At 43.8% G+C, this 14,524-nt stretch overlaps 2 protein-coding genes across 2 annotated transcripts in view; both read left to right on the top strand.

Annotated features, from left to right (window-relative positions):
* The window catches only part of LOC103384062 (multidrug resistance-associated protein 1-like), a 16,764-nt gene extending 15,135 nt beyond the window's left edge, over nucleotides 1–1,629 (top strand). Inside the window, exons 6-8 of the mRNA XM_025058742.1 lie at nucleotides 175–236; nucleotides 374–505; nucleotides 1,504–1,629. Of these exons, the coding sequence (XP_024914510.1) occupies nucleotides 175–236; nucleotides 374–470 (159 nt within the window). The 3' untranslated portion in view covers nucleotides 471–505; nucleotides 1,504–1,629. The remainder of the gene's footprint in view (nucleotides 1–174; nucleotides 237–373; nucleotides 506–1,503) is intronic.
* abcc6a (ATP-binding cassette, sub-family C (CFTR/MRP), member 6a) lies at nucleotides 1,141–14,518 on the top strand. Its single transcript, XM_025058487.1, has 24 exons — nucleotides 1,141–1,181; nucleotides 1,504–1,710; nucleotides 3,454–3,631; nucleotides 3,850–4,218; nucleotides 4,765–4,968; nucleotides 5,192–5,338; nucleotides 5,449–5,536; nucleotides 6,361–6,430; nucleotides 6,526–6,652; nucleotides 6,748–6,924; nucleotides 7,953–8,120; nucleotides 8,353–8,536; nucleotides 8,627–8,711; nucleotides 8,836–8,953; nucleotides 9,345–9,552; nucleotides 9,953–10,263; nucleotides 10,561–10,760; nucleotides 10,927–11,053; nucleotides 11,754–11,855; nucleotides 11,956–12,102; nucleotides 12,608–12,766; nucleotides 13,112–13,278; nucleotides 13,391–13,585; nucleotides 13,705–14,518. The coding sequence occupies exons 1-24, from the start codon at nucleotides 1,141–1,143 to the stop codon at nucleotides 13,811–13,813; spliced, it is 3,888 nt and encodes a 1,295-aa protein (XP_024914255.1). The 3' UTR covers nucleotides 13,814–14,518.
* The last annotated feature ends 6 nt before the right edge of the window (nucleotides 14,519–14,524 follow it).

Below are 14,524 nucleotides of genomic sequence, written 5' to 3'. Positions count from 1 at the left end.
TGACTGCACGGCGTTGTTTAAACACATCTGTCCTGCCTCCACCCTCCCTCCAGTGTTGCACTGAAACACCAAGCACTGGCCTCCATGAAGCTGTGTGTTTCTGAGAAAGCCTTTAAGTGGTGAGAGATTTATGTGGAAAACAAGTGTGTGACTCTGCTCTTTAATCTTCTGCAGAATCCCTGTCCTGTGAAGGATGCTTCATTCCTGTCAAAGATTCTCTTCTGGTGGTTCACTGGGTAAGACGGTTCTTCACAACCCCATCATTTTTAGGCCTGGGTTGAGTCACTACAGCAACAGTTTGCACTTGTTTACAATAATATGTGTGTTGTGTTGACGATTAAGTGCATGAATCATCTCATCACTGTCTCCTCAGGCTTGTTGTGAAAGGATATCGCCGGCCCCTGGCAGCAGAGGACCTGTGGACCCTGAGGGGGGAGGACACCTCAGAGCAGATCATGGCGGCGCTTTAGCAGGCCTGGACAACAGAGTGCGCCAAACTTCAAAAGTAATTAATGTCAATGTCAAGTCATATTTAATGGTTTGCCAAAGTGAGGAACTGACCCTTCTCACCCTCAGGAGGCACAGAGCCATTTTATGTTATTATTACATATAAAATAATATTTTCTTCAATTGTTTAACAATATGGAGAAGTAGCACTGACTCCAGCAATAGCAGTGTCATGTCAACATATGGAGGGACCTGTAGTCATAGTATGAACTGAGTTAAAAAAAACAAAACAACAAGTCAACATATGGAGGGACCTGTAGTCATTAGTCATCAGTTAAAAAAAAACAATCATCATGGTTTATTTTTATTTCCAAACCAATATAATTTGGTGGCGTTTCTGTTCTGCAAGTTATTTCCTAAAAAAAACAGAAACAAAACAACTTTTATATTAATTGTAGCTATATTTTTAGCTTCCATATGCATCTGTTTTCCTTTAGCCTTCAGCTGATTGTTGATGTAGTTTGGACTAGTATTTCTCAGCTCACTGCTTTTCTAGATTCCAGCAGGAGAACAGTCTCCACAGCTTCAATCCTGCCGTAGAACAGCCCTGAATACTGAAAGACTAACAGCCAAAGATTTCAAATCCACTTTATTGAAGTGTGGTCAAACGTTTACATGGTGCTACTTGATTTAATGGCCCAAACAGAGCACGACTTCCCTGTGATGGCGGTAAAGTAACATTTGGTATGTCTCATTACCAGAGAAAAGTCCAAAAATAGGTCCGTGATGAGTCTTCTGAGGACAACCAGTGCCATAATGTCAGGACAAGTGTCCTGTGTCATTTTCAGAGCTTGTTAACATGAGCCAGTGCTTTGAAGATCTGTAGTGAAATCTATTCATTATGTCACTGAATAATGGCTTTCACCGCTGTTGGCAAATTCTTCAGTCCGTCAGCTTCATGGCTTCATGTGAATGATGTGAAAGACAGCGCAGCTGACCGTAGGGTCGTCTCTCACACCAGTGCCTCAGCCCTAAATGTGTACATTTTTCTGGCAGGCAGGAGAAGGCGCTGGCGTCCAGCGTGGCATTGGAAAGCAGACTCCCAGACCAGGCTCAACTCCTCAGGAAGCTGCAGAAGGAGCAAAGCTCTGGCTTCTTCCTGCTCAGGACGCTGACAAGAAAGTTTGGTCCATATTTCCTAACTGGTACCCTGTGTATCATTTTCCACGACGTCTTCATGTTCGCCATCCCTCAGGTGCTCAGGTAGGACAAAGAGTCCGCTCCAGCCTCACTACACCTCAAAAGAATCTACTGTTGGAATAGAAATGAAAGCATATAAACTCATTTGATCCACATGCTTCAGTGACCTAGAATTTGTTTCCCAGCTAGTCTCCATCTTCCAGTGAGCCACAGCAGGTAGAAAGCTACCTGTGGTCAAGGTTTTTACCTTTATAAAGATATTCAAAACCAGGGAAAAAACTATTTGGCTACAAACAAACTCCTGGTGGAAAAGTGTCTCATGATGTTAGCCTTAAAGTATCTTAAAAGTTAACACTAATATATAATTTAATGATATGACAGGTCGCTTGTTATTAGCAGATTATAAGTCACTGTGCCTCACTATTTGGAGAAAATATATTGTTTATGACAATATTGAAGTTTCACAACCAAATGGCTCTGACTGGTGTGTATTTTAAAATATATTTGTTAACCTCAGCTCAGACTGAAATTACCTGAATAAACAGTAATTCAGACCAGACTCAGAGAAAAAAAAGATTTGATTATGTTTCTTTTACCAAACCGTTAAATTCAATTTGAGGGCAGATGTGATGACTGAAGATGATTTTCCTCGGTATGTTAATTTGATTAAATCTTGGTTTTAAAGGTTGTGGGTTACTACAGAAATATCACAGTACAGATGAACCGATACTGCAGTATTTTTACATCATTTCTTAACGTGTCCACTAAATAACAACAGAAGCTGGCAGCAGAGTAAACAGGTCACGACTGACCTGCCACCCTCCTCACCACCCCACTGGCCAGACTGGAATGTTGTTGTTGATGCACGGCACAGAGACCCAGTGGAAGTGTTAATTATGGTCATGGAGCTGTGAGCAAGAAAAGGAGACAAGACCACAGCTCTCCAGTCTGGGGGACGGGCAGGCAGGGAGAGCAGGCTCTAAATGGCAGAAATGCAATTGGACCACAATAATGGAGCCGCTGGCCAAGTGTGAGGGCAGTCCGGCCACAGGCTGAGCTCTGTTGTGCAACCCAAACTACTTTGTGCAGACCAGACAGCCAGCAGCCACAGCAGCGCTCAAGGACGCTGGGCGAAGACGCAGCGAAAGTCAGATAAGATCCAGTCAGAATGGAAAAAAAAACATAGTAAAAATGGTGTTGACAGGCTAAAAACCATCTGCTTTCATTCATATCATCGAGGGAAAACCCCATACCATGCAGAAATACAGTACAGTACAGTACAGTCAGTGTGAGCAGTTCTTCCATGTGTCCCCCCAGAGGTCGCCACGAAGGACCATCATCTGCCATCACCTCCATCCCATCTCTAAATTCTCATCTTTGTGCACTGTCCACTTGTCCACTGTCTGTGCCCAGCATAGGTTAATACTGTACCACAAATCTTCAAACTTGGTGGTTTCTCAGATCCAGTTTCTTCTTACTCCATCCATCCTGGTCACTATCAGAGAAATCTTCAACTTGAACTCTCACAGATGTTAAAGTGACTGAAGACTTGAGTGCTCAGGGCTTTAGGTCCTAGGGGTCAGGGGCCAGGCTACTCCCTATTGCTACGAGTCTGAGTTGAAACAAGTCACTTGGTCAAGTCAAAGTCACCTGGTCATTAATGCTCTAGTCCAAGATTCCTAGTGCTACAGCACCGTCCACCAAATTAATTCCCACGCCCCATGTCGGGGTCACCATTTAACACATCATAAGAATACAGAAACTGACAGCCATGTATTAATGAGCTGCATCTCTCTCTCTTCTCAGTCTTCTCCTGGGATTCATGAGAGACGAGGACGCTCCTCTGTGGAAAGGCTACTTCTACGCCACGCTCATGTTCCTGCTCTCCTGCCTCCAGTCTCTCTTCAACCACCAGTACATGTACACCTGCTTCACTGTGGGAATGAGGGTCAAGACAGCGGTCATGGGCTTGGTCTACAGGAAGGTGGGTCCGCCGGTGTCCACAGATGTTTGACCTCGAGATCCCACATAAATGATGTCTTCACTGGCCAAAAACAAAAGCCGAGATCTTAACACGCACCATGATTAAGAGCTCCTTACCAAAGACGAACGATCATGTGAAGTCTTTATGATGCTGTAAGATTAGGTCAGAGACAATGCGCTGAGGTTTGAACGTCTTTCTCCCTTTTGTTGTCATTGCAGTCTTTGGTGATAAACAGCTCGGCCAGGAGGACGTGCACCGTGGGCGAGATTGTGAATCTGGTTTCAGCAGACACTCAGAAACTCATGGACTTTGTGGTCTACTTTAATGCTGTCTGGCTGGCTCCCATCGAGATCGCCCTTTGTCTTTTCTTCCTCTGGCAGGTTTGTCACAAACAGGACGACTTTACACTCATGAATGGGACAGCTGTGTCTGAGGGACGTGTCTTTGTTTCTGACCAAAACTTGACAAAATTTGATCTTCCTTTTTTTCTTCAGCATCTGGGCCCGTCGGCTCTGGCAGGCATCGCCACGGTCATCCTTATTTTCCCGCTCAATGGATTCATCGCAAAGAAAAGGAGCAAGCTGCAGGTAAAGGCCGTGAACAGAATCCTCAGCTCCAACCGCTGCAGGAGCTCTGACATCTGGAGCACTAGGTCAGAGATGCCACAGCTGGTTTAGATAGTGGCTGAAGAGCCGTGTGGGTGTTTGGCCTGGATGGTACATTCTCCTTTGTCCTTTTGATGTCTGCCTCATATAACATGTTTGAAAAACAATGACAGGAAAGGGTGGGCAGTAGGAAGACATATTTTTTCACTTCTCTGGAAAAACAACTGAGAGCTGGGTAATTTTTGGTGCCAATTTAATCGAACGTAAACTTCACTGAAGTGACCACATTCCTCAGTCCCTTTGTTTTTTTTCCCCCCTCATCATGAAAGTCACTAGAACCTAACTGGCAGTACATTCATTCAACATTTAGAACTTCTGTGATGTTTTGGAAAATCCACTGTTGTAACATGATCAGACAAATTAATGTTTACAAATGTATGTATTTCCTTTGACTGGTAATTCACTTTTCACTGTGTTTAAACTGTAAAAAAAGAAGCAATTAAATTCGGGCGTCTGTCTGGTTCACAGGAAATCCAGATGAAGTTCATGGATGGCCGCATCAGACTGATGAACGAGATCCTGAATGGAATAAAGATCTTGAAGTTTTATGCCTGGGAGAAAGCCTTCCTGGAGCAGGTCTTGGGTTACAGAGAGAAGGAGCTTGAAGCCCTGAAAAAGTCTCAGATCCTTTATTCCATCTCCATCGCCTCCTTTAACTCCTCATCCTTCCTGGTGAGGACACATTTAAAACACTTTATGAGAGTTCCAAAATCACATCGATTCTCCTTGAATTTACACAGGTCATCATTTCTGATGTAGCTAATGTAGCTTTCTTTGTTAGCCTGTAGCATTTTATAGTTGTGAGATTATAAACCTTTTTATTTCATGGCTTTTTAACAGAAGTCCAAATCATCCATCACACTGTAAACATCATCTCTTTCTCCCTCCCTCCAAGATTGCATTTTCGATGTTTGGCGTCTACGTGATGCTGGATAGTAGAAACGTCCTTGATGCACAGAAGGTTTTCGTCTCCATGGCTCTGATCAACATCTTGAAGGCTCCCCTGAGTCAGCTGCCATTTGCAATAAGCACGACCATGCAGGTGGCTGTCTTTTTTTTTTGTTTTGTTTTTTAATCATCTGAGATATTTTCTCCATCCAAACAGCCGGTGGTGTAAACATCTCACTTCACTAACCTTGAGCTCTGTTTCAGGCTGTGGTTTCACTCAGACGTCTGGGAAAGTACCTGTGCTCAGAAGAGCTGAAAGCGGGCAATGTCACAAAGGTTCAACAGAGTTCTGGTAGGAGCCACACCCATGCATAGACCTATAAAACCAAACAGAACCAAGAAACCTCTGCTCTGCACCATCTACTGTAACCAATTGACACTTTCTGGTTCCCATTTGTCCTAAAATAACAGGCTGTCAGGATCAATAGAAGCAGGCCTCCAGATGTTGTTGTTTATATCTGTGGTTCACCACAGTCTTGTATGGATCATGTGCACTGTCACTTCCTGGTTCAAGGCCTGACTGTCAGACATGTTAATTATAGGATCTTCCCATTTAGTGGTGAAATGTAAATCACGGCGTGAATTCAGACATATGATTTATGAGGAACTGAAAAACACACTGCCCTCTTTTGTCTATAAACTGTTGACACATCGTAAGGCCAGTGAAAAAGCAACAGCTCAGTCATTTGTATTATTAGCCAAAAAGACTTCTAATTATAGCCACGTTGATGTTTGGAGATTTAAAGTTTGGAGATTTTGGTTTTTCACTGTTTTCTGATTTAAAAAAAACAAGATTTAAAAGCCAAATTAAATCAATGAAAAATATTTAGATTAACAAAGTTTAAAGGAATAAAAAGTAATAAATTAATAATTCTGACATTGGGATATTTAACACAGAAACAATAAATGGTGTGTTACAGTAGGATTTGGGGTGTTTCCAAGGTTTCAAATATTTTAGTTTTTTTGATCGATTTAAACCAAACCATTTAATTAGGGATAGTCTTTTGGTTTAGAGATAAGACTACTTTAAGGCTGATTTTTTTTTTTATTAGGGCTAGTGAATTTTGCTTGGAATAAGATAGCTAATCTTTTTTGTTTTTTTTCTGTTTCATTCAGAAGGGGACGGCATGCTGATAGACGGTGGTACTTTCAGCTGGTCTGCAGAGGGCCCACCATGTCTTAAAAGGTATTAAAAGAAAACAACAACAGTAAAGCCTAAAAATAAATCAGGAAATCCACAAACACCCAGTGGATAATTTACATTTACATCTTTGTTGACAGGATCAGTGTTCGCGTACCACGAGGTTCCCTCGTTGCTGTGGTGGGACATGTGGGCAGTGGAAAGTCCTCCCTGTTGTCTGCCATGCTGGGGGAGACAGAAAAAAGAAGTGGTCGAGTCGTTGTCAAGGTGCTGAGCCTGTGTTTTATGAGCAAGAATCGTCTGCGGTTTGTGGCTTTAATTTTTACAAAATATTGACGGTCTCTGCTTTGTGATCTTCACAGGGTTCTGTGGCCTACGTGCCTCAGCAAGCCTGGATCCAGAACGCCACAGTCCAGGACAACATCACATTTGGGCGAGAGAAGATGAAGACGTGGTACCATCGTGTGCTGGAGGCCTGTGCTCTGCTGCCTGATCTGGACATTCTTCCTGCTGGAGATGCTACAGAAATAGGAGAGAAGGTGTGAATATGAGGTCTTATTCATAGTTGAGGTCTGCAGCGAAAGTCTGGGGCCAGTTGATTGGGACTTAAAGGTCTAATAACATCCCAGTACATTCCTAAATGAGCAGGTTAATGGTAGAATGTTTGGGTATTAAAATGGGTCTGTGAGGAGCATCGTCACAGTTGAATCATGCTTTGTAACTTGACTGGCCTGCCTGCTTTCTCCTGCTCCTACACGTTTTAATGAAAGGTTGAGACAACTCTGACAACAGACTGTTGAGCAGTTGCGTCTTTTACACAACAAGGATGTGTCAAAAGGTCACTTGAACAATGTTTTCATAAAAAAACAGGATGTGACTCAGTGATAAACCTGCCTTTGGGAATATCTTGCTGAGTTTTCTTCAATATCTAATTAAGTTAAGTGTCAGTGAAAATTGATGAAGTGGGGCTAAAGTGGCTAAAGCAGGGGTCTCCAACCTTTTTGGAACTGAGAGCTACTTCAGGGCACTTAGTAATACAAAGATCTACTTGTTTGAAACAGACTTCCCAAACAATGTAATAATAATTATTTCTGGGGCTTTCTATAGCAGACACTCTCCTTACTGTTTGTCATTGTACCCATTTGAATATCGTTGCAAGTGTAACTAATTCAAAAACCACAGTAACAGTACATTTGTTGACCCTCTTGTTGACTAGTTTCATTTTAAGAAGATACACCACGGGCACCTTAGGTAGTACACGTGGGCTATCCGGTGTTGCTATAGTACAGTAGTTCTCATATCTGCCACTAGAGGGCTTCAGGTTTCATTAACACTTCAGCATCCAGTGTAAAATCTGCCCTGTCACTGGTACACCACCTGTGACCTCTGATGAAAGGACCAAATGAAAGTCATTCTCTTTCAGTGCAAAACAAGAAAAACTATTTCTTTGACCTGACAAATAAACTGCTGTTCAATTAAAGATTTAACCTTTTATCACTTCCATAATGACTTTCTTGCCCTTGGATACTGTGTGTCTGATGCCTTTCTTATGATCTTTATTGTCCAGGGTCTGAACCTGTCAGGTGGACAGAAGCAGAGAGTGAGTTTGGCCAGAGCTGTGTACCGAAAGGCCGACGTCTACCTGCTGGATGATCCTCTGTCTGCTGTCGATGCCCACGTGGGTCAGCACATCTTCGACAAAGTCATTGGACCTAAAGGAGTCCTCAGAGACAAGGTATTACATGAAAAGAAACCTCCAAAGTCCAGGTCGTCGGTCAGCTGCACAGAGCCAGAACTGGTTTTTACGACACCTCAACCTCTCGCAGTCAGCACTGACCAGTGCTATTGTTATCCTCACACACCAGCCGCCACTTTGCTGACACTTTTGTTCGTAAGAAAGCTTCAATTTGATATTGGATTGTGCTTACATCCGTTTTTTTTTCCTCCTTGTGTGGTTTCTTTTACAGACCCGCATCCTGGTGACTCATGGGATGAGCTTCCTGCCACAGGCTGACCTGATTCTGGTCCTGGTCGATGGAGAGATCACGGAGAGCGGCTCCTACCAGGAGCTCCTCGGCCGCCACGGGGCCTTTGCTGACTTCATCCACACCTTTGCCAACACAGAGAGAAAAGAGAGTGCCATACAGAGAGGTGAGAGATGATACACGTGGGTCTCCACCTCAGCTTTTGCCGACTGATGTTGTTGATAGAATGTTGAATGAACCTGAGTTGTCGTTGTAGCTGGATCCAGAAGGTCCAATGCTCGTCTCAGCATGGTGGACTTCATGCCTTTCTCCAGAGACCTGTCACAGGAGCAGCTGATTGGGTAGGAATATACATACATGATAGATGAGAAGAAAACTGATCCTGATCCTGATCCCACAGCTGCCTCACCTGTTATGGCAACTCTTAAGTGACCCTGACCCTTGATTTCTCTCTTCATCCTCCAGAGGTGACACCACTAACACTAATCTGCAGAACATGGAGCCTGTGAATGAAACAGACCAGGAACAGGTACCAGAGGATTTGGGCAAACTGACCGTGGTCGACAAAGCCCGCACTGGAAGAGTAAGTCTTACCCAGATATAGCTTTAACCATTTATATTCCATCCTGACACCTCCTGCTTCTCTGCCCTGGTAGAAGTGGGTTGGACTCTCATGGGTGGACACATTATTAGTACCAAATGTGGGCCATATTTGAACTATTTATAAAGTGAACGTGTACAACCTTCATTTCAATTCTAGAACAGTTTTGGACTCGTCTAACTGGGGTTCCACACTATGAAGGTGTTTGCCACAGTTTTGTAGTGAAGATAAAAACTGAGCAGAAATTAGAAGAAATTTTAAGCCTATTTTGTCAGATTTATTTATTTATTAAAGGTTTTCTTCATCACATCTTTATTCTAGTTTGAGGATCTTAGACTGATTTGTTTTCTGCCCTGTTTTTTTTCCTCTGAAGGTGAGACTGGCAATGTACAAGAAGTACTTCAAGACCATCGGCTTGGCCATCATTATCTGCATCGTCTTCCTCTATGCCTTCCAGCAGGGGGCCTCACTGACCTACAACTACTGGCTCAGCATGTGGGCCGACGACCCTATTGTTAATGGGACCCAGCTGGACACCGACCTGAAACTGGGTGTTTTTGGAGCTCTGGGCTTCGTACAAGGTCAGTCAGAGAAACTTCTGGTTCCCCGTGTACAGATATTTTTTTCTGACACTTTACTGTCTAACACCATTACCTTGGCCTGTAGTGGTGCTAGTGGGCCACATCCATTACATTGGTGTCCAACAAATCATGTAATAACAAATTATCAATGAAAAATTTGATTCAGGTCAGAATATGCTGAGGCCAAGTTCAAGACACTAAAAAAGGTTTATCCTGATTCATGAGGTTTTAACACATGGTCATATTTACTTCAACTGTGGCCTTAAATTGGGCCATATCCACATCTCCAGAACATTCCAGCTCTGGAACTTTGTGCCCCTCATTTTGGACAACTCATATCCAGTGGTTTTGCATCATGGGTATTTTGCGCTCATGTTTGACCAAACACATCTCTCTTCAGGTGTTGCCATCTTTGGTACAACGGTTGCTATCTCCATCTGCGGCATCATCGCCTCTCGACAGCTGCACCTGGATCTGCTGATCAACGTGCTGAGATCTCCCATGTCTTTCTTTGAGTGCACGCCCAGTGGCAACCTCCTCAACCGTTTCGCCAAAGAGATCGACGCCATCGACTGCATGGTGCCCGATGGTTTGAAGATGATGTTGAGCTACGTCTTCAAACTGATGGAGGTCTGCATCATTGTGCTGATGGCCACGCCTTTCGCAGCAGTGATCATCCTGCCTCTGGCCGTCCTCTACGCCTGTGTCCAGGTAAAAGTTTCCACCCTTTTAAATCACCCACCGACAACCTTGATTTTCTCCCTCCTTGAACACGTTCTTTCATCTGAGGTTCAGCCAAAGCCTGCTTCCATTACTGCATAATGGTGGAAAACTCTTGGTTCCAAAACCAACGCTGCTGATTTTGCCCTTCTGTTGTGTTTTGTTTCTCACCTGCTGACATGCTTTTACACACATTTGCTCTGAATTAGGGGAAATCCCTCAGATCCAGGCTCTTGGTTTCACTCAGTAATGTTTGTGTGTTTTTACTTTTTCCATTTTGGCTCACAGAGCTTCTACGTCGCCACATCCTGTCAGCTGCGCCGACTGGAAGCTGTGAGCCGCTCGCCCATTTACACCCACTTCAATGAGACGGTGCAGGGCACTAGCGTCATTCGGGCCTTCGGGGAACAGTCGAGGTTCATTCTGCAGGCCGACAAGAGAGTGGACTTCAACCAGACCGCCTACTTCCCACGATTTGTTGCCACACGGTGAGAATATATCAGGCTTATTCATGTGGAGGGAGGGTAATTATTCACATGGAACTCATACTGATGACGTCAGATGTTGAATGGTTTAAAAGGAGTCTTGGCTGCAGTATTGAAGACTTATGTTGTCAGCTACCAGCCTTCAGCTAAAGCAGGGTTGTATTCACAGGTGGCTGGCCGTCAACCTGGAGTTTGTCGGCAACTGTGTGGTTTTAGCTGCTGCCATCCTGTCAGTGATGGGAAGAAACACTCTGAGTCCAGGCATCGTTGGTTTGGCTGTGTCACACTCACTTCAGGTTAGTGGTTCCATCTACATGCCACTCACCCAGAGCCTCCGCAATGTGTCCATCAGGTTATTAACAAAGTATTTAGTCTTTATAATGTGTATTCTATCTTATCTTTATGTTCTTGTTCTTTGAAATCCAACTGAAAAGTTCAGAGTTCACCCCAAAGACAAAGGCTTATTAGCATAAAGGTTAACAAGAAGTTAGCTTCGTGGTTTTTACATATTGAATATATGTTATGATATTAATAAAGGGGTTATATAGGTCATATATGACATCTGGTGAAGTTTACATCCTTTTCAGGTCAACATTTTGACCATCACTGACATTTCCAGTTTTTAAATTTTGGTTTATACAACAACATATTTTGTTTTTGAACTGAGGTTTTAACATAAAAACATATCTTTTAAAATAATAATATCAAATATTCTGTTTGCTTTTAAAATGTCATTTGTCTACATTTATCTACAATATGAACAGCAGTGGTACCAGCACTGAACCCTGGGGTATGCCAGACCTGACCTGACATCTCATCTCAGACATTTTTAGAGTATTGGTCAGTAATGTTAGAAGCCTAGAAAATACCCCAGCAGTTTATCATCCTTTTTTCACTAGTGTCGCAATAACAAAATGCTGCCGGGTGTAAAGTGTAAAGTGTTTACACCGATGAATAAGAAAAGAAACTAAATTGAAACTTCTTTGGCCTTTACAGGTGACCGGGATCTTGAGCTGGATCGTCAGATCCTGGACTGATGTGGAAAACAACATTGTTTCTGTGGAGAGAGTCAGTGAATACGCCGACACAGCTAAAGAGGTTAGTGCTGCGGCCGGCGCGCACACACCCACACACACTCATACACAAACACAAACAGTGTTTTTGTTCTCCACTCACTCCTTGTCATGGTCTGATTCAGGCCAGCTGGAATATCGAGGGCAGCTCCCTGCCTGCAGCCTGGCCCCAGAGAGGGACCATCGAGTTCCAGGACTATGGGCTACAGTACAGGAAAGGCCTGGAGCTGGCTCTGAAGGGCATCACCCTGCAAATCAACGAAAGAGAGAGGGTGAGTGGGCCACATACCAGGGTAACATTGAATTATGGCTCACACACCTCTAAATGAAGCAACAGGGACTCACAGACAAAGACAACAATATTCTAGTTGATCAGTGAAGTCCACCAGATTTTCTTCATATGTTTTACCCAAAATTGCAAAATTGCATAAAAAAATTAAAACTGAGAAGTTTACGAACTGAAAGTTGAACTACCTAAAATCTAAAATTTGTTAGATTTGGTATTAGATCTGGTTTGAGATTCTTTTTTATTTAAACCAAACTGCCATCACAGTCAGTCCCACAAAACTGAAATCTACAACAGTACCAGAGACTGGTCAGCTGGTATCATCCGTTACTTCGAACCAGTACTACCACGCTACAGACCAGCACTGGTCCCTGGACCAGGGTTTGGGGACCCCTGCTCTAAAACATTCACAACCCAACCTGCTGCATTTAGATTTAGTGCTTGTGCTCATTTTGTACCGTGCTCTTACCTATCAATCGCTTCCTTCTCAGGTTGGAATTGTGGGTCGAACTGGAGCAGGGAAGTCCTCACTTGCCCTGGGAATCTTCAGGATCCTGGAGGCAGCAAAGGGAAAGATTTTCATAGACGGAGTCGACATCCAGGACATTGGACTCCATGACCTCAGGTCCCGCATTACGATCATTCCTCAGGTACGACAGCAGCACGAACAGACACTGAGCCCTGGCTTTTCTTCTATAAACTGTTTACAATAGTTTGATTCTGTAACTGGGCTAAATTTAGAGAGAGAGAGGATCTGTGCTGCCTTCTGGTCACTCCGATGATACGCTCTTTGTTCTGACAAAGGATGAGGGTTTAGCAAACAAACATCATAAAAACACTTACAAATAAACAGAAGAATGAAGCCAAAAACAAATGATCTTCATCTGAAGTAAAAGAAACTATTTTTTCTTCCTGTAGAGTTTGGTTTTAAATAAGCCCCCCTCTCTCCCTCTTTCTCTTGCTCTCTTTTTTATCTTTTCCTCTATTATTCCCAGGATCCCATCCTGTTCTCAGGCTCCCTGCGAATGAACCTCGACCCCTTTGACACCTACACAGATGAAGAGGTCTGGAACTCCTTAGAGCTCGCCCACCTGAAGAACTTTGTCTCCAACCTGCCTGACAAACTGGACCATGAATGTTCCGAAGGAGGAGAAAACCTAAGGTACCTGTGCTGGACGTGGTGCAGTGGACAGTTGTTCTAAACATGTCAACACGTGGCTCTAATACCTGACTCCTCCCACTCCCCACTCTCCCCCTTCTCCCTCCTTCTGCAGTCTGGGTCAGCGCCAGCTGGTCTGCTTGGCCAGAGCTTTGCTGAGGAAAACCAAGATCCTGGTTCTGGACGAGGCCACAGCAGCTGTGGACCTGGAGACAGACACGCTGATCCAGTCCACAATCCGCACACAGTTTGAGGACTGCACTGTCCTGACCATCGCTCACCGCCTCAACACCATCATGGACTACACCAGGTGTGTGACGGTCCAGACTGCCTGTGGATGTGTTTTGTTTTTTCTCTCTTTCTATCATTTGAACCCAGTCGTCCAGTCCATCATCTAAAGCTGCTGTGTCTCTGTGGTTTCCCTCTCAGGGTGATTGTAATGGACAGAGGTCACATTTCTGAGATGGACTCTCCTTCCAGCCTCATCTCACAGCGGGGACAGTTCTACCGAATGTGTCGGGAGGCTGGACTGGTGTGAGCACTGCCGGAGCCTCATACCTCGGAGCTGGGAACATGGCACGAACACGTGGCACCTTATGAGTGTGAATCTCCAACAAAGGCTTCAAACTGGCAGCTGAAACGCCTCTTCAGGTGGGAAACCGGGCGGAAGAGCAGCTGCCGAGGTCGTTCCTCCAGAAATGTGTTGGTTTTTCACACACACACACACACACACACACTCACAGACATGAAGTCCAAGTCGGGAAAAGACGTTTTTTTAAACCTCAGATGATGAAGATTTCAACTACAATCGACTGTTTAGTCTCCAAGCTTTAAATAATGTACATAGAGTAGTGGAGTCAGTTTATTCCATGCAATGATGATGCCAAGGGCTGGACTTTTCCTCTAGAGTATTTTCATTCTCTTGTTGAATGGAAGCTACATTATTTTTTTATAGTTTTTCTAAGTGTTTATGAAGCACACTGCATATTTTTGGATGTTCTCTCAGGCTTCAATGTTGACGTTTACTCCTACTTTTTTAGCCTTGTATACCAAAAAGAAAAGAGCTGATTTTTGCAATTGTGAAATTGATAGCATTTGTGTTTTGTTTTTGTTGTTGTTGTTGTTGTTGTTGCCTTCTTGTCCCAGAAACTGGGACAGGAAACACTCTGACACAATAACCTTTAAAAGGTTCATCCTGGCAGATGCAACGAGGGAAGTGAGGTTTGTGCAGGCCTTCAAAATCTGTGCT

This window comes from Cynoglossus semilaevis, chromosome 9, assembly GCF_000523025.1.
Source record: "Cynoglossus semilaevis isolate Cse_v1.0 chromosome 9, Cse_v1.0, whole genome shotgun sequence".
Taxonomy (NCBI): Eukaryota; Metazoa; Chordata; class Actinopteri; order Pleuronectiformes; family Cynoglossidae; genus Cynoglossus; species Cynoglossus semilaevis.
This window is presented reverse-complemented; position numbering and strand designations above follow the sequence as displayed.